Genomic DNA, 22038 nt, shown 5'->3' on the forward strand with positions numbered 1-22038 from the left:
CACGTTCATGTTGATTTTCCTAAGTTATGTACATACTCCGGTTACTCACTGTAGACAATGTGTTGGTATTTGTCATAGCTGCTTTGCAGTGGACGATTTGCTTTAGTATATAGCTGGGAAGATGCTGTGGTAGTGGGGAGTGACGAATTTCAGATAATCAGACACTAAGATTTTCTAGGTCCCAAATTACGGCTTCCTGCTGAGGCAGTGTCTTTGTGTTGCTCCTGAGAACTGGATGATTTCTTGAATTTTCTTTGTTGGTGAACTACCAACAGTGATAAATTGTCGCTTTGTAAGTTTGGTACAAATCTGTATCTTTCAAAAGTCAGCTTTTGGGATTTCTCCTGGATCTAGTCATGTGTGTGCTTCAGACTTGCCAGGCTTAGTGTCAGAAATGTGTAATGTAAATGTAAAATTCATTTTACAAAGGAAATCACAGCAAGTCACCAACTTTCAATTACTGGGGTATTTCAAAAAGAAAAAGATAGTTCTAATAGTTTTGAACAATGTTATGAGAGTATATGTCCATATTTAGATGACTTGACCAATACTCCCAATAGAGTCAAGTAATACCCCCAAACCAGGATGTTATCTTTGTAGTCTGGTTGCTAAACGAGTGCGGCTGAGGCATTGGCTCAGCATCTACATTCTGTTCCTCTCCCAGTTCCCAAACCTCACCAGCAATTTGTAGTTCATAGAATCACAGAATGGCCCGAATTGAAAAAGACCTCAAAGATCATCTAGTTCTGCAGATGATTTAAATAAATTTGGCAAATGGCCATGTTCTAATGAGGAAAGCTAACAAAATAAATGCTCCAATTAGTTTGTTGAAAATTTGCTCTACTGGGCAAGGAAAACCGAGATAAATTCTATTGGAGAAGAGCAGCCACAAACTGACATGTTACCAAGCACAAGAGAATGTGCATGGCACTGAATGTTGACTGACCATGGGAATAGACATTCAACCACAGCCCCCAGTCAATCACAAGACTCAAACCCTGAGGAAACCAAGCCTCCTTGGTCCTGGTGTCATTTCTGAGTGTTTCTGAATGTCATTTGTTTGTGCTCCAGGAGATTATCTGAGACAAGGTCTTGTGCAGTCACTGCACCTCCGGTGTGAGATCCCGAAGTAGAGAAGTCTTGAGGCAAAGCTATGAAATGCATTAAAGAACCATCTGCAGCTTCGTTGTGGATTAACTTGGCAGCAGCTCAGCACCACATGGCTGTGTGTTCACTGCTCCCCAAATGGGATGAGGGAGAGAATTGGAAACAAAATAGAATGTGTCTATTTATATAAAAACTATTTACCAGGGCAGAAGAAAATGGAAACAGAAATGCAGTGATAACAATACATCTAGCCACAGTGCAATTACTCACCACCCACTGACTGATGCACAGCAGCAATGTGACCCCGCACCAGCACTGTGAGGTCTCAGCCCCAACAACTGATGCCCACTTCTTTGTATGTTGAATGTGTTGGAATCAGTGGTGTTGGCTGCCTCACAAAACTTAGGATTGTATCCACATCCAATGAGAGTTGGATTTCCTTCAGATAGATACCGAGACTGTTTCTAAATTCTTCATCCCCATTTTGACTCAGGTATTTACAGGCTGGGCACTTCTCTTGGTGGACCAAAATGAGCTAAATAACCTTGAAAGGATTTAAAAAAAAAAAAAAAGAAGTGGTTATATTTTCAACATTGTCTCTTCCTTCACCCCATCTCTTTCTAGATGACCTTTATTCCAACAGCCAGGCAAAGAGGCAGTGGCAGAACTGCAATGGCTGTTGGGTCTGTGCTGGGATGCAGTGCCTGGCTGACTGGGCAGTGACTCTCCTCCTTGTCCCTGTTCCTGTCCCTTCTATCATGACAAATCCAGCAGAGCTGGAGAGCAGCAATGGCGCTGCCATTGGCTGTGTTTCCTTCTTAGAACTGTGTATGTCATACAGGGAAAAGGCCAAACTGTTACACAAAGGAAACACTGCCCAACCAAAGCAGTGTGAAGAACTCCCAACAGGAGTTACATATACTAGGCAATTCTGACAGGATGTGCTGACTCAATCTCTTCTTATTGAGGTAAATGAAATCAGGACAGACTAAAAATAGCATTGTGGCGTGCTATGTATGCTTTGTCCTTTCTTCTTCCGAAGTGTTGAATTATTTCATCTGAGCAGCTGTGAGGTTCTGGGAGGAGATTGTACTCTGTGTGCAGGCTGTGCTGTGTGGAGGAGTAATTCCCTCATGACCACGTGAGTCCCTGAGATGTGCTGCCCACACCTCTGAAGATGCTGGAAACTCCGTTTTGATAAATGCCATGTTTGGAAAAGGCATTACAGCTTTCACCAAGCTGTACCTTACTCTTCTCCTCCCAGTTCTGTCCTTGTGGAGTCACATGGTGTGTTTCTTAAGCAACCTCATCTTCACTATGTCTTCAGTTCCCATTCTTTCTTTTAGCTGAATCTGTACCATTACATCCACAATAAAAAATATGTATCTGAGACTGTTTGCTGTTACTGGGGCATAAAATAGTCAATGTTCCTGCCACTCTGTAGAATTTGTGTAGGCTCATTTATAAGCTGTAGCTTTCTATATGCAGCGGCCACATGCAGATGGCCAACTGAGAACCGTCCCAAACCACGTCTGAGAATTATTTGCTATTGGTCCTCACAAAAACTACTCCGGGACTGTTCTAAAAAGAAGGTACAGTACAGATGATTGTATTCCAGTGCTGCCAAACACTCCCTGGCACTACAGTTTACACAGAACCTCCAGATCATCTGCAGTCTGTTCTTGATTTGTTTTTCTGCAAGCCTTGGGCTGGCATGGGTTTTCTTATTTCCCTTTCTTCAGGATTGCTTCTCATCATCACGTTCCTGATGCCCTTGTCACTTTTTGTCTTGCTTTGTCTTGGTAGATGATAACAGTTTAGCTAGAACTGGAATCTGTGCTATAATGACAAGATACATTTCTAGAGAGAATGAGAAGAGGGACAGAGCAGGAACAGCTGTAGAAGATACAGAAGTCACAGCGACAGAAGACTGAGGTGTGAGGGTCTGCCAGAACGCCTGCAGGATAGGCTGCCGTGCTGGGTGAAGGTGGCAGCTCTGGTAAGCAGGGTTATCTGAACTATGTGGAGTCATTTGTTAATTGCTAAGGGTGGAAAGATATGTACATGTGGATGTGAAAGCACCTGTACAGCAGAATTAAAGTGATGATAGGTTGTACTTCAGAAAGTCAGCAATAGCAACTGTGTCGTAAAAAGCAAGATAGGACATCAGGTTTCGATGAGAAATTAAAAGTAGAGAGGGACAAATTCAAGATGTAATATTTATTTTACTAGTATGACTTTGACTTATCTTTTATTATTATTTAATCTACCTTGTGGTTTCACCACTTTGAGGCTGGACATGTTCAGAAATAAATAACTAGGTAAGACAGTGAGGGTGAATGTAAATTTATCTTTATCATTTTCTGTTTGTTTGGAGTCATTCTTGGTTATTTGTGCTTCTTGGTAGCTATCCCTGGATAAGGTGATGAGAATTCCCAATTAAGATTTCGCAATCCCCCATGTTATCACCTGCCTCTCTTAAAACAGCAAAAGCAGCTGAATCAGCAAAGCTACAACAACATCGGTGTTGCACAGCATTGATTCATTCCCTGAGCACTCATTCATTCGGAGCATGGTGTAAGGTGAGGCAGGGCGTGTGCATGGAGCAATGATTTAATTACAGCCTAGATATGCAGAGCAAGGAGTATGGGATTGACATCATCACCTGGACGTTTGAGGATATTTGACTTCAACCCGGCAGGGGGGCTAGTAGTTAATCTTTGATAAGGTTCTCTGTGTTTTGCTGCCATCTACTGCATGCAATATCTGTCCTCTTACTCATTTTCTCTGAGTAAACTTTCCATATGCAAAGAAGAAAAGGTAGATTTGAAAACAAGGAAGCTGCTATGTTTCTGGTTCTCAAATCTTACAAACAATTCAGACTCTCATATTTATGGAGTTCTAATCCAGATCCTAAGTAGGATTCCCATTGTTGTGCTCTTTGTAAGGCGGTAAGCGTGATACTGAGGCACTAATTCAGCAGTGATATTTACTTGTCTCTTGAATCTGGGCCAGTGGATCTCGAAGGACTGTGCTTTGCATGTGGCATTTATGCACAAGTTTTTCTAAATAACTGTGAACCCTCACAGCCAATGTATTTTACAACTAGACTGAGAAGTGGGTAGAAAAAGCACTTAGTGGGGTGGGAACGTGCTCCACAGCCAGGTGTTAGCCTTGGGGCAGACAGTCTTTTCCCAAAACACCATCTGGTATCTTCTGTTGCCACTCAATCTGGCCTGTGCGTGCCACTCCTTTCCCACTGGGATACGCAGGGGAGTGAATGGGAATTCTGCTTTGCAAGTGGCAGTTGCACAGGCTTTGTAGCCTGTCTGCAGAGTGGAGACACCCGTGTATCCACAGGTCTTCTGCCAAAGCTCCATTTGCTCAAATCACTGTATTCTCAAACTGGGACAATGACCCGCAAAGGGTTCTTCTGTTGCGTAGTTAAGCGCAGAGGATTTTCGAGTTCAATAGCCCGGGGTCGGCTTTCCTTCTGTCAGCTCAGCTCTCGCACACCTACATGCAGTGCTGCCCGGTTCCGCCGTGCTTTGGGAGCCGCGTCCCTTCGGTGCCCACAGAGCGGAGCGGTACGGCTACCAGGATCGCCTGCAGGAGAGGCCGAGCCTCGGGCTGCCCGGCGGTCTGCGCTGTGCGCGTTGATGGCCAACAACGATCGGAGCGTTCTTTTGCACTGCAGAAGCCTTCCGTGGTGACAGTAAGCGCAGCGTTCCCTCTGGCGGCCGCTGTCAGCGCCTTCCACGGGACGTACAGCTCCCAGCGGCCGCCGCTTAAGGACTCCTTTCTCTTTACGTTGTGTAAATACCTTTTGTTGTTGTTTACGTTCCCGACCAACCGCGGGCATACCCGAAAGTCAGAACTACCGAACTGCCACGGGACTCCAGCGCCATTTGGGAGCAGCTCGGCAGATGGGGAGGATGTTGGAAACAGCACAAAAAAAAAAAAAAAAAAAAAAACACAATGATCTCCTTGGAAAGCCCCAAAATTGCATAATTCTGAAACTCTCTCTCAGCTGTTTAGAATACCGCGGATTATTTCCGAGCCGCGCGGGGCGGTGGGGCCCTTCCGAGGGCTAATCGCGCTGACTCACGCCGCCCTGTGCCGGCCGCCTCCCGCCGGGGCCGCACCCGCTGGCGGTGCGGGTTCGTTAAGGGCAGGCACCCAGCGCCGGCCCGGGCCCGAGCTCCGGGAAGGGACGAGGGCGCTCTGGAGCCCTCGCCCAGCGGGGGCGGCCGGGTCGGGCTCCGCTCCTCGCAGATCCGGGCGGCTCCTCCTGCGCGGCGCGGGCGCCCAGCGGCGCGGGTCCACGTGTCCCCGCGCCCCTTGTTTACTATCGACCGAGCGCCGCGCGGAGCATCCTGGGGGCTGTCGTTTTACCGCGGCCGAGTTGGCAGGAGACGGCGGCCGCGAAGACTACAGCTCCCAGGATGCCTCGCCGCCCGCAGGGGGAGGTGTTGGCCAATCGTGGCGCCGTCTGCGTGTGATTGACGTGCGGCGCGGTGCAATCCGCTGCGCGGGAGAGTCAAAACACGTCCGCCCTCCGGACGCCTTCCTGACGGGCAGCCCGGAAGACCAATAGGAAGCGGCGCTCGCTTGAGCGGCGTCGTCCTCGGCCACTCTGCGATCGAGCCCCGGCGGTGCGGGGCGGAACCGAGAGGGGGGACGAGGAGGAGGGGGAAGCCGAGAGGAATTCGGTAATGGCGACGGGTTCGGTAAGTGCCGCAAAGTTTGGGGCTGTCGCTGCGGGCGCCGCGGGGTCCCGCGGGGGGGGGCGGGCGGCGGCTGCCGGGCCGGGGGAGGCGGCGGGGCGGCCGCGGAGCCCCCGCTGTGAGGCGGCGGCAGCGCGGGGCGCGTTGTTTACTCCGCTCCGTACCGTCGCGGCGCCGGGACCGTTCTGACGGCGCCGCGCTTCGGCCGCGTTACTGTCGCCCTCGGGGCGCTCGGCGGCGGCGGCGCCGGGACGCGGAGGGAAGCGAGGGGCCGCGGAGCCCACCGTTTTCCTCTCCCTCCGCTCCCGGCCTCCCGCCCCGGGCTGTCAGAGCGGGGTCGCCGCGCCCCGCCGGGAACGGACCCGGCCCCTCGCGCGGCGGCCGCTGGGGGAAAGGAGCGCGCGGGGGACGACGGCGGGGGCGCGCGGGGTGGGGGAGGGGAACGGCGGGCCCCCCCCGGCCGAGCCGAGCTGTTACGCAGTTGTGAATGAATGGGGCTTGCGCGCATGCGCGGTGCCGGCGGGGAGTTTATAAACAAGGGCCGCGGCCAGGCGGGTCACGTGACGGGAGGGGGGGGGGGGGCGCGGGCGCGGCGCTGAGGGAGCGGTGCGGGGCGCGGGCCGAGGGGGGGCCGGCAGCGGCGGGTGTGCGGGGGACCGGGCGCAAACACGGCCGTGAGGCGCTGCGGCCAATCAGCTCCTCGCTCGTGTCGCTTTGTGTTGTTGTTTTTTTTCTCCGAAACGTGAGGAACTGACGTAGCGTAGGGCGCAAATCCGCGAACGCGTTCGTTTGGCTTCCAGAGAAAATGGGGGTGCGCGGTGCCCTTCGGACACGGTCCGCACAGCGCTCCGCCTTCCCGCTCACGCCGTGCGTGATGGGCGAGAGCTGAACGGGCTGCGGTGCGGATGGGCGCGTCTGGGAATGAGATACACCATTGAGAGCTCATCGGGCTGCACGTTCTCCTTTCTCTTGCGTTCCTCCCTCAGCTGCTGAAAGTCAGAAAGACGCTGTTGTGGCTCCTGTCGTGACGCCCCGAGTAGTTCCAACCATTTGTCACAACGAATGTTTTCCATAACTGTAATCACGTGGCCCCGATGCATGACACCAAGAGAACTTGTAGGCCTTACTGCTTCCTATGAGATCATTGCTTTGAGCTCTACTAGATGTATTTCTCTAAAGTGGGGCATGGCGAGGCACTTAGTGGTCACACACATGGTAAACCTGGCAGTTCCTTCTTTCCCGAGCAGAGTTTTTGGCTGTTTTGTGATGGACCAGTTGACACTTAGAAAGTAATTGTGGTGGCTTCAGTTCAGGATCATTGGAACAAAAGCAGTAGATAACCAAAGTGCTATAGACTGGGTAGCCTTGTTTTTTGGCTTTTAGGGACAGTGCTTGTGTAGAATTATCACAGCTCCTCAGCTGTCAAAGGTAATGAAGAGTGGTGCTTTGGGGGTAAAGGCTGCGGCGGTAGGGCTGGGGAAATGAAACTGCACAAGAAGCTGCTGGTGGGGGCCTGCTTTGGGTTCCTCTTCCAGCCCACGCACAGTGCCTGCACTGACACACAAAGCCATGGTTGGATATAGCGGGATGGGAAGGACGGTGAAAAGGCTCCTGCAGATGAGGGGAAATGTGGGCCTGGTGCTGAGGGTTGTAGGAGACGTGGCAGAAGGTCAGCCTGACCTCATCTGGAAGGAGGATGGTGGAGCAAACCCTCCTGAAAAACATGTTCCCACACCTGGAGGGTGGGGAGGTGGCCGGGACCCACCTGGCTGCACCAGTGGTGGGTGAGCAGTGCTGGCGCTGGCTGCGGTGCTGGCCGAGGCCACTCCTGGACACTGTGGTCAAAGGCCTGCAGGGAACGTTCCTGCCCTGAGCAAAAAAGCATGAAAACTTACATCAGAAGTCGCTGGATACTGTAGCACTTAAGAGCGTTTACATGCATGCAAGTTTTAATCTCTGTTTCTTTAAAGTCAGATACTTTGGAACATCCTAACATGGTGTGGGAAGTGAAGACGAATCAGATGCCTAACGCAGTTCAGAAGCTGCTCTTGGTAGTGGACAAGAGAACTTCAGGGATGAATGAGTCACTGGAGTTGCTGAAGTGTAATGAAAACCTGCCCTCTTCTCCTGGATATGCATCCTGTGATGAGCACATGGAGCTTGGTAAGCAACACGGCCTGCAGAGGCGGCCAGTTCTGAGGCTTGTTTGGTTGCAGTTTTCCTGTGGTGAGATTACTGGGAGCTGACTGAATGAGATGACTGACTTAACGTAGGTAGGGCAGGGAATGTGGCAGTGAACTGTGGCATCTGAAAGTCCTGCTTTACAACCACTTTTCCCTGTAACCTATTTCCAGCTCTGACACGCTGGCTTGTTGACTTAAACGTGTTCTTTGAACTTAGACTTACGAGTTTCTGTTCCTGATTTCCAGAGGAGCTTTTTTTGGCTCAAGAATAACAAACAGAAAGCTCAAGAGCTCCTCCTAAAGGAAAGTTGCCCTACTTTAGGTCAACTCCTAACAGACATTCAAACGTAGAGGAATGTTTAACTTGAGTTAAATGTTGGAGAAAAGTAGTGTGCATGTTGAAAAGGATTGATACAATCCATGCAATGTTAGTGCATTTAATGAATGGTAGAGTAACTAAGAATAATGATACTTAGTTACATGAGACACAGACTGTTGTTAATAAGCTGGGCTCTTTTGTTATCCAGTATACCGCGTGAAATGTGTAGGTTACTGTTATGCATGTGCCCCTGCCAGGCTGTATACCCAGCTTTAATGATTTCTGAGCTGTTAGATTCCAGTTCACTGGTGGGAACGTGACAAATTGTACCTTATACAGCCTCTGATGCTGATTATTTTTAGTGACATACCCACTAGGACAGAATAGTTCAGTTCCCTTTTACTGAAGCTCTTAGTATTTTAGTGAAGGATGTTGCCACATCTGCAGAATCTTGTAGTACAATTTTGTATCAGCTGGTCAATGTAGTAAGGAGATTTAATAACCTCTTTACGTGACATTTTTCTGAAAATGTTTGTCTGAATGTATGGTAGACCAGAGATGCAGTGGTTTCTGTGGACATTCTGCAAGTATTATGAGTGGGGTTTGTGAGATGCTGGTAATTGTGAGATGCGAAGATAACATCAACTACTTTGTTGTGGTTTGGTTTTGAATGTTATTTGCAAGTTTCATTGTAAACTAGTATTTATCAGTGGGTGTAATTACAGTAATTTGTGTGTTTGTTTGTAGATGATCTTCCTGAACTACAGGCTGTGCAGACAGACTCTGCCCCATCTGCGCTTTTTCAGCTTGGCACCGATGTTTCACATCAGGAACGTTCAAGGCCTTCGTGGAACCAACATACCTCAAACAGCGATTCAGAAAGTGCTCATTCTTGTGAGAATGGGGTCAACTGGCTGACAGAACTAGCAAACATCGCCACAAGTCCTCAGAGCCCTCTGATGCAGTGCTCTTTTTATAACAGGTACTGACGTTAATTTACAGTTCTGGCTCTCAGATTTGCAATGTTACGTCTCAGAAACATTTCCTTCACTCTTCCCACCCTCTGCCCTCTGATTTTGAATTGGAGATCTGTTTTTTATTCTTTCTGTGTAGTACCTTAACTCCTTTTGCAGACAGTTGCACACAACTTGCTTCAGAGTCAGCTGCAAATATCTCTTAACTGCCAACCACAAACCAAGTAGGGTGCTAGAAAGATGTTCTGTGGCCACACATCTTATGGCATTTGCCTCATGTGGAGCAGCAGATGAACGTGTCGTGTTAATCTCTTAATACTTACTAGTTTTATGTAATTAGTAATAGTTAATAGTGCCTTGATTTCTACTTATTTTTATGAGCTAATTGAAAATCTAGTGGAATTTGTTGTTATTGTTTCAGATGTGTAATCTGCAAGTTGTCTAAGGCTGTGAGAAATGTTGTGGGGTCTTAGCATTTTCTGGGCTTCACCTTTTAGCATTTCTAGGCTTAGAATAAGAAAATGAAATGCAGTACTGTTAACAGTAACGCGGCTGGGATCTCAGCATTCTGACAGAGCAGGTGTCCTTAGGTACTCTAAGGCTGAAGTATTGATTTCAAGATACTGCATTGTGAGAAGAAGCTGATGAGGAAGCAGCATTGTTAGCTGGATGCTAGATAGGAGCTATGCAGCACTGCCTGAGCTTGCATCCTATACTCATCCTGTTCTGAGTATTGCTGTGGGGGATATTTGTTTAACATTTGGTTCACACAAACAGAAATGTTTTCTAATGTAAGTATTTCATAGAGATATTTAAAACTCTGTTGGCTGTATCTTCTGTCCCAAGACTGCACTGTAGCTGCAGCTGTATGCACAGTAAGTCACCTGCTGTCAGTAGTCAGCAACAGACAGCACCTTTGAATAATTCAGAGAATTACAGAAGATGTTTCTTGGTTATTCAAAATCTGAATGCAGACAGGATTTTTGTATGCATAACAGTTGTGGTAAGATTTCATATATGAAATATCATAAAATAAAAGTAGTTTAGAGTAAATTTAGCTGTGTCTTGCATTGCCTTAATCTGAAACATTTTAAAGTGCATTTTTCTGTTGTAGATCATCTCCTGTTCACATAATAGCTACAAGCAAAAGTTTACATTCCTATGCACGTCCTCCACCGGGATCCTCAAAGAATGATCCCAACTTCTCCAAGAGTGATTTGGATGAAACACCGGTCAGACACGAAAGGGTGAGATGTCCACAACGTTTCTAAACTAAATAAAGATGCATGAGTTAAGGTTTTTGAAGAGAGAAGCTGGTTAATAAAATGAACGGTTAAGTTTTAAGGTGGATTTTCTGTTAGTATTACCAAGAGCAGAGTTGGCCCTGCAGCTTTCCAGTAATTTTTCCATAGAACAGCACATGCTTTCAGTGCTTCTGTGGATGATTAAAGAGTGATAGCTTATAAACTGCTTGTATGTAAGCCTCGGATGATGCATAAGGGCACAGGTGAATTTTGGAGGATGAACAAGAACAAAATTGAAGAAAGCACATTTCAAATCAGGTTTGTGAGCACACAGGGTAATGGAAACACTCAATTTCTCATCTCCTGCATTCCTCCAATCTTTGTTTTCTTGTTAATATTCCTGTTTGTGTTTAAGGTAGAATTATGACACAGATGTGAATTAGAGAACACGTAGATATGTACAGGACCAGCCTAAAAGCCTTGCACGTTAACATATCAATGCCATTGTGCCTTTTTTAATAGACAAATAGCGAATCGGAGTCTGGTATTTTCTGCATGTCGTCACTTTCAGATGATGATGATCTGGGATGGTGCCATTCTTGGCCCTCAACTGTTTGGCACTGTTTTCTAAAAGGTAAATATGGTGTATCATTGGATAAGTGTTTCTTTTTCTTTCATACGTGACGGTAATATTCATTTCTTTTTTTTTTTCCCTCAAAAATATCTCGTAGGGTCTCGTTTGTGCTTTCATAAAGGGCGCAATAAGGAATGGCAGGACATCGAAGATTTTGCAAGATCTGAAGGCTGTGGAAAAGAAGATAATCTCTCAGTGAGTGCTTACAAGGTAGCCCTTAGTTCTGACACATTCCCTTCAATGGCTGTAGTGCAGTATTGATTTAGCAGTGTTGCTCTGTGCCTTTATTTACTGTGTGGGAAGAGAGGTTGGTGCTGAACTTGTCTAGTGCTGCTCACTGTTCTGTTTGAGTGTCTTGCCATGAAACATCTGAGCTGTGTTCATTTAGGGAGGTTTTGAATGTTTTATCAGTCTTTATTTTCATGATAGCACGTCTAGAATGTTGCTTTTTGTAATATACTGTAAGATGATGAGTGTACACTCGTGGTATTACAAACGTGTATGCTTTCCTTCCCTGGAAATTCTGAACAGTCTGCATGTTCACAGGGCTATGGCTCCGATGGCTTGAAGCTCATTTCTCATGAGGAAAGCATTTCCTTTGGTGAGTCAGTGCTGAAGTTGACTTTTGATCCTGGCACAGTGGAGGATGGCCTGCTCACAGTAGAGTGCAGACTTGATCACCCTTTCTATGTTAAAAATAAAGGTAGGAAGTACTCTAAGTATACTTGGTTTTATATTAAAATACCCTTAGGGAGGTAGTTGCAGGTTTTACTACTGTCTCTTGTTACTCGTGGAACTGATAAAAGCAGCGTTGTAGAATCAGTATGCTGTTTGTGTCTTTACAAAATTCTAATTCTAAAATTCTTTACAAAATTCAAATTCTAAAAAATAGAATTTGAACAAACAAAACTGTAAAGCTATAGAAATACTGTATATAACTCAAGGAGGTTTGGTCAAGTATTTGAGTGGAATACAGGAAAATGGTAAACTGGGGGGAGAAAGGAAAGCAGCAAATATGGGAGACTTTTCTGTCATATTAAATATTGAACTTCTGATGATAAAAGTTTCCAGATCTTTCTGATTTTTCTTTTGAATGAAAGAAACTGCATCAGACCATTTTAATGAAACGATACCATTGAGACGTGTAGGATTGCTCCAGTTAAGACTAGAGAGATTTGTCTGGCCGTTTGTCTAATTTAACTCTTTACCACTTCAGGTTGGTCATCTTTTTATCCAAGCTTGACTGTGGTACAGCATGGCATTCCATGCTGTGAAATGCATCTTGGAGATCTGTGTCTACCTCCTGGACACCCTGATGCCATTAACTTTGATGATTCAGGTGTTTTTGATACATTTAAAAGGTAATTTTTGAATAAAGTGGCCTCAGCAGTTTTTGTGTTTAATGAGTAGGCACCTTACTTAAGTCTACCAGAATTTAAGCGTTACGTAGAAGAAAGAAGGAATACTTATGGTTATGCAAAGTAATTGAGAGGGAAAGTGATTATCAGGAAAGCTGTGTGGTTTTGTGCTGTGCTGAACTGCAAAGTAATCTCTTGGGCTAAGGTAATTTTTCTGACTCTGCTTATGATAGTTTCAAACTGATCAGGTGAAGCAGTAAGGAAAGTATCTGTACAGATTCTTTAGATGTAACGGGTTAGGTTTAAAAAACATGGTATGGTTGTCCCATGGTAGTGTTAATCAGCTGCTAATGTGTGCTTCATAGGCAGCTGTGTCCCTGAAGCAGTAGGTCCTAGGCACTAATTCATGTGCTATGGCTTTAGAATACAATATTTCAGTACTTTCTTAATTTGTTCTTATTATTCTTGTAGATTCTGCATTTTGTGTTTCTTTCCCATTACAGCAGTACATCTCACTTCAAAGATAGAGAAGTGTGAGGTTTCCCTTGCTTTGAACCAGAGAGTGGACTAGGTGACCTTCAGAAATCCCATCCACCATAAATGATCCTAAGGAGATATAGTATATATTCGTATTACAAAGATTTTTCCACGTTCTTCAGAGATTTCTAAATGTAGCTGAATCAGTCTTTTCCTATGATGTTGGCTCTTTTTTAGCATCTGATTTTAGGCCAGTTGCTCGCTGTTATTTTTTACAATTGAAAAAATGAATTCTAAGTGCTGTTGGCAGTTCATGTCTGAAGGGCCCTTGTATATCTTGCGTGGGGGATAGTGTGTGTTCTGCTTGTCTTCACTCCTTTGTTGTCCATTTTCTTTAATTCTTACTAACTCTTCTTCTGAAGTGCATATGAAGAGAGCTGGTAGAAGCATTGTATTTGAGTCTTACTGAAGAACTGTGGCTCCTTTCTCAGTCTGCAGCCTAGCTGAAGCCTGGCTGGACACTTCAGATTCCTTGTCTCTTTTTCTTTGGGCTGAGGGGAATGTCTCTGAGAAGGGAGCTTGCAGCAGCGGCGGTGGTTAGCAGGGCAGAATCATCAAAAACCAGAATTCTGTGGCTGTGAGATTAGGAGCACTGCAGGACTGTTTGGAGAACAGGGAGATCCTTCTGTGTCAGCTTGTAAACCTGGGAGGCTGTGAGCACTGACACTGCTCTCTTATTTTTTCCTCCTCCGGGGGATTTTGGAGACAGTCCCTCAGCCTCCACCCTTGCTTTGGCCCCATCCCCCATGAAGGGGCTCCCTGTGCACATGGGGCCGGGCTGTCACTTGGAGCACTTTTGTGCCAGTAGTTGTAGTTGGTTTTGGAAAAAGCCAATCTTCTAATCCTTTCCTTTTGCCATAAATTGCTAAAGTATGGCCACGCTGAGCAGCAGGCGAAAGGGGCCTTACAGTTAGTTGCTACAAGGTGGTTGCTAGTCCAGAGTTTTAAAGTTACAGCTCAGTAGCACCTTTGTAGGTGTGTTTTCTTCATGTTGCATGATAAAGCCTGTGGTTCCCAGGCTGATCTGCTCACACCCATAGCGAGACTGTTCGTTATCACATCTTCTGTAGTGGCTGGAGTTCTTTGTAGTTGTTGGTCAACAGAAAAATACAGCAGTTGTGTAGTTTTTCGTAGGTTGAAGTCGCGTGGAGCAACTCATGAAGCTGTTGAAATGCTTGAAGCACGGAAGGAGCTGTCACATTTTTGTCACTAGAGGGCAGACGGGTGTCAGCTTTGAACTCAATTGCAATACCGTGGCCCTTGAAACATTGTTTTAAATCTTGGTGGGAGGTTTGTCTGTAAAAGAATTCCAGCCTAACGATTCAGAACAGTTATTCGTGAAAGAGCATATACTACACACTGCTGTTTATTTTAATGCAGCGGTTTCATATTTGTTATTACCATGTCTTTGCAAGGGAACTCAGCGCTCCTCCCCAGCTCAGGTGTCACTTCAGTAGCTTTCATGCACTGACCAGCTGTGCGTTACAGGCAGGACAAATGCAGAAAGAGAGCATTTCAAATGGTGTGACATTGGAAGATGGTGTGTGATGCACTGACGTACAGCTGGGGGGCTGATGGTACGCAGCAGATGTTACAGAATTGTGGTCGGTCTCTCAGACCCTTTTTACCCACTGACGTCTGCGTCAGGCACAAACTGAAAGCACACATTGACCCAGGAGGTAGCAGGATACTAGAAAGCTAGCAGGGATGGAGAGACAAGAGCTGCCTCAGGATGGTACGTGTGAAATATTTGATCATTTCCTGATATGTCTTTTTCTTCTAGTTACGACTTCACACCGCTGGATTCCTCAGCAGTGTATGTGCTCAGCAGCATGGCTCGCCAGCGCCGCGCTTCTCTGTCGTGCGGAGGATCAAACAATCAAGATGCCGAAAGATCAGAATGCAGTACTAAAAACTGTGCAGCTACTGCGGCATCGCATCTTTCCTCCACTTCTTTGTACAGCAAAGCTGGCAAAAGCCACGGCTCAGGGACTGCAAGTACTGTGAGTGCCACTTCTCCAAACAAGTGCAAAAGACCAATGAATGCCTTCATGCTTTTTGCCAAAAAATACAGAGTTGAATATACTCAGATGTATCCAGGGAAAGACAACAGGTAACAGCATGACATTACCGTTTGGTTATTGCTGGTGAGCTGGCAGCGTATCTGTGTTCTGCTTTTAAACATAGAGTGGACTAAATTTTCTACTTGAAATAACAAGTTTGTGTATTATGTAAAGCCCGAGTTTTGAAAGATGCTAACACAGAATGTATGGGCAGGCTTTAAATATCTGCAGTTCTCTGTACATTTGACACGAGCCATTTTTGGCAAACTTGCCTTCTGCTGAGAAACCATTTGGGACAGCAGCTAAGGTAGGTATGTGCGCACCGCCGGCATCGCGGATGTACAGCAGTCCGTGCTAACACTGATGAGAAATGTTCCTGGGGAAAAAAGTACCAGGTTTTCTGCTGGGGTGTTGTTAGAGAAACAGGGAAGTCCTGCTTGTTCTACTACAGCCATAATTGTCTTGACATAATACTGTATCATCAGTGAAGCTGCTACGTTTATTTAAGCTGTGTATCTTATTAAATAACAAGTTACTGATGGATTGGATGTCTGAAGGATCTTAATCCAAACAGCACATAGGCAAATTGTGCTTGTCCTAAAAGCACAGAATGACCTGGTGGAACGTGCTGGAAGAGTTGTGCATCTGTGTGCTTGGGGGAAGGGATCTTGCCTTCTTCCATGCTTACAAAGCTGCCCATTGTATGTATATATTGAAGCACGCTGAATATGTTGTGCTAGCTGTACGTATGTAAATACAAACGAAGGCACACAAACGCACCCATCTTAAAATCAGGTTTTTAAGATGTATATAAAACAACTGTGACCATAAAAAATTCTGTTTTGCATAAAAGTTCTAATGCAGATTGTGACAGAAGTTAAAGGTGATGATGCTTTAAGAGGGCTCCTCTGCTGGGGAGGCTGAAGCTGCTGCTGAGAAACAAACTCCTGCCTTGCAGACAGTCTGTCCTTAAATTCCAGGCAGTCTTGTGTGTCCTGGCAGTGACATTCTGCAGTGTTTCTAGTAATTTCAGTGAAGCAAATCTGCTGTCTTCAAATTCACTGCAACTATACATGAGAAACTGACAGAAAGTCAGCTAGGAAAGTTTCTGATCATTTAATTAAAAAGTGCTGATTAAGTGGCTGGAGCTGCAGCTGGATGAACATGAGAATAGTTGGAATCCTTCAGTGAGCACATTCATGCTGATGCAAAGTGGTGAGAGTTACAAGTAAGCTTCCGAGTGCACTGTGCCTTCTGAATGTACTTTCTTGGTATCCATAAATTACAGTTAGAGTTCAGTAACTGACTTTCTAGGCATTCAGCTGCTGTTGCTTAAGTGTTGCTGTGGCTGTTTCAAGGTAGCTGTCACATTCTTGAAATACAAGTATGTTTGGTGTTCAGAGTACTGAGTAGATCTTACCGTGGTTATACACAGTGCCAGCTTCCATACTCTGGAGTTCTCGTGTTTCTTAGAACCTTTCTGTGTTGTCTGTGCACGAGTGAGGACAAAACTTGAAATATTCAGAGCTTAAGCTGTCTGTTCAGAGATGAAGTGGTTCAGGACATGCCAAAGAGAGAGTGGGCTGCAGGCACACCAAGCCCAGCATGCATGTGGTGCTGTAGACAGACCTGAGAGTCGTACTTCAGAGACCCAGTTGTCAGGCTCACACCCATTGCTTCTGCACATGTTCTTGCTGTAGCCGTAGCTGGGCTTCATTGTGCCTTCAGAAAGATGGATCGTTTGGGTAGCATATATTCTAAAGGTGAAGAAAATCCTCTGAACTGTTCCTGGCATTTGTTAGTGCTGAACATCATTACCGAGTGAACTTGAGGCTGCCTCCAGTTCTGTTTTACAATTTGTTTTGAATGGACTGCAGTGTAAGGGCTTGCACCTTCCATGGCAGAATGCTGCTTTAATGTTGCCAGGCATCTCATCAGCACTGGAAGAGGAAAAGGGCAGTGTACAGAGCATGGCAAAGTTACGGTGGTATGAAAGGGCTGTAGGGGCAGCTCTGCAGTATTTGTTTCTGGTTGGGAGAATTGGGTCTTTTATGTCAGATGTCTCTGTATGCATTTTTTCCGTCTCAGATATTAACTCACAGAAGTGTTTCCTTCAAGAAATGAAGCTCTCGTCTGTGCCACAGATTTCTGGAGCACTTTTAAATGTGCTGATGAGCCCTCACTTTCTGTGCCTCCATGCAGTTTGAGTCTGGAGGTACCGTTTCTTTGTAGGCTTATCTGTTGCATTTGAGAAGCAAACATTTTGGAGTTTTGAGTTGGAAATGCGATGGCTTTCTGAGCACACCTTACTCTGAGTCACACTGCTCTTCCTTGGGAGGATGTGTGGCCCACTGCCTGGGAAGGGCTTCACTGCCAACGGGGAGCTTTTTTAATAAGGAAAGTCAGTATTTCTAGTTGCATACACGTTTTTCTTAGAACTGGTTGTCCAGCTTTCATCACTGTCATCTGAAGCCATCACCATACCTGCTCCGTAGATTAATAACTGTTGATAGGGCCGCGACTCCGTGCAGAGATCTGCATTCAGCCAAAGGCCGGCATTAACATTTTAATAGAATATTGATCCAACATTTGGGAGCACAGTTAAGCAATATGACACAGCAGTGTGGGGAAATATTGTCCAGCGGTCACCAAGTTTATAAGGAGCAGAAAAACAACTCCTTCAGCTCTTGGAAGTACCGATGGCTGTGCTGGAACAAATGGTTCCTCTCTGTGCAGGAATGTTACATGGGAATACAGCCGTGTGCTCGGCCCACTCGTGTTCTCCCCGCTGGGGGCTGGAGGTGGAGGAAGCTCCACAGATCACGAACCAGACGCGGGGGCAGCAGTTAGTCAGACCTGTGCTTGGCTGAGGTCATGCTCAGATCATTGCCCTAATTATTAGAGAACATATTTTCAGCAAATCTGTCATACAGGCTTATGGTAGGAAAGCAGAGCAAAGCAACTGTGGGTTATCATTTGGTGGTGATTCTCAGCATTGTTTAACATCCCTGTTTGCTGGTTTCTGCCAGTCACTGCATATCCATATGCACACACTTGGAAATTCTAGAATGCTCGTTGGGCCCCGCTCAGCTCTCAGAAGTCTCAGCTGTTCAACTGGTAAAAGAGAGAAGGTGATTGGGAAGAAATGTTTGATTTCTTCTGTGCGGTTTTTTTTATGTTTCTTAAGGGGCTGAGATTTTTTAAAAATAATAATTTAAAAACAATAAAATCCCATTCTGACCGTAGTCTGAAATGTGTGTTGCAGAGCCATAAGTGTGATACTTGGTGACAGGTGGAAGAAAATGAAGAATGAGGAGAGACGGATGTACACGCTAGAAGCCAAGGCCTTGGCAGAAGAACAGAAACGTCTAAATCCTGATTGCTGGAAGCGAAAACGAACAAATTCTGTAAGTTTTGTCAAGCTCCATTATGCAGCTATGTATGTTTGTAGGGTAGCAGTGGTGTTTTCTGTCTGTTCAGGACGTGCTCTGTTCTCCTCCCTTCTTGTGGGACACGGGAGGGAGACAACACACATCTGCCTCTGTGCTTTATGACAGGTCTGTAAATTGTTGGACTGGACGTGAGCATTCCTGGGGGGGCACGGGAGCTCCTGGTTGAAGTAACTGAGCCTATGAGGTTGTACCCAAGTTAAAGCTGTCCCTTTCCCAGAAACAACCTGAGCTTTCCCAGAATCCTTCTGCTGTTCTTCAATAAAGCTTCTCTTTACCATTTTCTGGTGGTTTTTACTCTGTACATACAAAACTATTGAGGGAGCAAATCTAATATTTTTTTTCTTTAGTTTCATATATTGTTATGCTTTAATTGCAAAGTACACCCGCTAATGCTTCCTGTGTAGGGAAAGCTTTTCCCATTGTGTAGAAGGTGATCAAAGTAAGAGTCAGCAACAGATCAGGGCTTTCAAGCTAATCTGCAAGTCCCAGCACGCGACTAGAGTGGAAGGAAGGGCCCAGCGAAGTACACGGTGCCGTACGTCAGCCATCATACAGCTGAGCAAGAGCACCACGTGTGCTGGGCCTGGCGGATTTAATAATCTCAAGTTATTGCCTTCCCTTTCCCGTGTACGTGAGCCTGTTTTGTCAAGCGCCTACACAGGTGTTGCTCTAAGAAGACTGAATAAGAGATGATGCTCCAAAACCAAATTGCTTCTTTGCTGCTGTATGCACTCTCTGCTGAGGAGTCTTCAGCCCCTGGTGGCAGAAGGTTTCACCAGCTGCCAGGAGCAAGCTGTTCTTATGTTCACTGTCCTTGCCAGATGTTGCACTGTATCCTATTTTATTCAACAGTGGCAGCCCCATTAACTTTCATATGGTTTTTGGTTAAAATAACTATTTACTAATACCACTGCTGCACTACAGGAGTCGTGGGCCTTGCCCTGAGAGCTCACATTCACTTCACGTGCACACCACTGAGCTTCAGGAAGCTCAGTGGGTGTGTATGTAACAGAGAGGAGTATTTGGGTTGACTTTAGGGTGAAGGCTATCTCCTTAGCACACCACAGCAGGTAGACCTTACCTACCTACCCATGTAGCAGTAGGGCCTTACCTTGGTGTTACAACAGCAGCAGCAGGAGACAACTTGTTTAATTGTTTTAGTGAATGAAGCATTTTGTTCACAGCTCCAAATAACGATGGTCAACTCCAGGCTGAGACAAAGAAGTTTTCATGGTCTTTTGATGATCAGGGGATAAAATCCTCTGTTTTGGACTTTCATTTTCTTCTGAATAGCTGACCAAGGATGACAAGTACTTCCAAATAGGTGTTTGCTGCCATTAAGATAATGGCTGCTTCCCCTCTCCTTGGTAACTGCTGATGTGTTTTTCTCTTCTCTACCCCCAGGGCTCACAACAGCACTAAGCCAGGATTCTGCCCACAACGATGACAAAATGGCTGTTGCTTGATGGCAAGAAGATGTGAGATCGAGGTCTATTTGTTGTGAATTTGTGTGACCATAAAATGCTGGCACCATCAAGTCAGAAATGACGTAATAGGAGTGCGGATTGCTTTTTACAATAGAACATTAAGTAAGCTAAAACTATCAACATTTTAAACCAAATTGCCTTATTTTTTCTTCCAAACTTCATATATGTATCAGGTAATATAGGCTTGAAAATGGATATCCTGTGGTGCTAAAGTACTTCAGAAAGAGGCGAAGGAGATGTGTATAAATGTTTATTTTTAAAAGAAAATGTACAAAAAGGGGAATTTTAAAATATGTAACAGCTGTTTATATACATCGATTCTTATTGCTGATTTATATGTATTGCACAACCATATTATTAATTACGATTCTGGGGGCTGGGGCTTTCTGAAATGGCGAGCAGTGTATTACCAGTAGCCCCCCAGCCTGCCCAGATGCCAACAAGTTAGCAGGACGTGTGGGAAGTGGAGAGCACAGTGAGCTGTAGCACGGGAGCTGCTTCTTGGGTCGCCACCTATCGCACCTGTATCCGCAGTGAGATGTTCGCACCAGCTGGCAGTAGCAGAGCCCTGACCTCCACCAGAACCAAGGGCTCGGGCCAGGGCAAAAGGAATAAACAGCGTTATCTCAAGAAAAAACGGTGCTGTTGATGTTGTCACCATCGTAGTTTTAACTTTGTGTTTGGTCTCTGCCACATATTCTACAATATTTTATTTTGCCATAAGACCTCTTCAGGGTGGGGGCAAACTTTGCACTTAACTATACGTGCAACACTTGCACTTTACTTTTTTTCCTCCTCCAACTGTCTGACGTAGAGCGGCCGCAGTAGGATTACAATTGCTTCTGCTGTGAACTACAATCATGGCTTTTCATGTACTAAAACAGCTGTGTGTTTTTTTTTTTTTTTTTTAAGAATCACAACTGTAAATTTCAGTTTGACACGTCTACATGATGTTGCCCCTAAGATTTTTGCACACTATATTCTTGTATATTTCAAATAAATTCATTAAAATTTGGTGCTGTGTGCTGTATGAAATGGAGATGACGCTATGTCAGGTCACCCCCAGCGCTGGGAGAGGCCTCCAGGACAGCTCTGTGTGAGCCCGGCCTGAGGCTGTTTTGGTACTTCGTGCTGCGGAAGCTGCTGAAGAACTTTAAATACTGAATTCAGGATTGGAAAGTCAAAGTTCTTTATTACAGTTGAAGCAAAAAGAGAGGTGAAATCAGTATAAATTATTCCCGAGTGACAGCAGCGCAAGAGCAAATCATTGATGTTATTTATAAGTATTTTTCCTTGTGTTAAAATTAGTGATTTTTAGATGGAAACTGATGAGTCTGGCATTTCAAAAGGACAATTTTCTGAATAAGGCTAAAATGTATTCAGCTCTTTAAGACTGTACTTGTAGGAAAAAAGAGCTACTTCCTTATTAGAGAGATTCAGCAATTACACTGTAATATCTGAGTGTGTTCTAATTTTATACCTTCTAAATGCAAAAGGAATGCTGGAGAACGATTCATTTCTAATAGCACGTAACAAGGGTACAATTTCATAATAACATTTGTGTATAAATAAATTCCCATCAGAACATAAAGCAAGAGAGAAGCTCCACAGGCAAAGTAGGTAAACATACCTCACTGTGAAGTGTACATGTGGAGATACTTTACATTAACCTGAAGTAGAGCTGTGGCACCAAAGAGCCGTGGCCGTGTTCCTGTCCACCCACGTTCACTGAAGGGCCGACATGGCTTTCTGCAGCAGCTGAACCATTATGGGATAGACGGGAGCAAACTCCTTTCCTTCTCGTGCTCTGACCGACTGAACGTAAGCTTCCAGCGCGCCTCTATGGAAAAAAAGCACCAAAGCAGTTAAAGCAATACAATAGTGAGCAAAGTCCTATAAGTTCGAGATCCAAAATTGAAATTAATCAAAACCGTTCCCTGCTACAGAATTTTC

General features: G+C 45.4%; 2 protein-coding genes across 7 annotated transcripts in view; one reads left to right on the plus strand and one right to left on the minus strand.

Moving 5' to 3' along the window:
* The first annotated feature begins 5791 nt into the window (after nt 1-5791).
* Nucleotides 5792-21099, plus strand: HBP1 (HMG-box transcription factor 1). Of its 6 annotated transcripts, none has more exons than XM_015275712.4 (11): nt 5792-5837; nt 7805-7997; nt 9084-9318; nt 10425-10557; nt 11077-11188; nt 11286-11398; nt 11735-11891; nt 12405-12549; nt 14867-15196; nt 18412-18553; nt 20003-21099. In XM_015275712.4, the coding sequence occupies exons 1-11, from the start codon at nt 5823-5825 to the stop codon at nt 20018-20020; spliced, it is 1593 nt and encodes a 530-aa protein (XP_015131198.2). In that variant the 5' UTR covers nt 5792-5822; the 3' UTR covers nt 20021-21099.
* COG5 (component of oligomeric golgi complex 5) overlaps nt 20323-22038 on the minus strand; it is a 184111-nt gene continuing 182395 nt past the window's right edge. The window contains exon 22 of the mRNA NM_001199445.6: nt 20323-21925. Within this exon, the coding sequence (NP_001186374.1) occupies nt 21811-21925 (115 nt within the window). The 3' untranslated portion in view covers nt 20323-21810. The remainder of the gene's footprint in view (nt 21926-22038) is intronic.

This window comes from Gallus gallus, chromosome 1, assembly GCF_016699485.2.
Source record: "Gallus gallus isolate bGalGal1 chromosome 1, bGalGal1.mat.broiler.GRCg7b, whole genome shotgun sequence".
Classification (NCBI taxonomy): domain Eukaryota; kingdom Metazoa; phylum Chordata; class Aves; order Galliformes; family Phasianidae; genus Gallus; species Gallus gallus.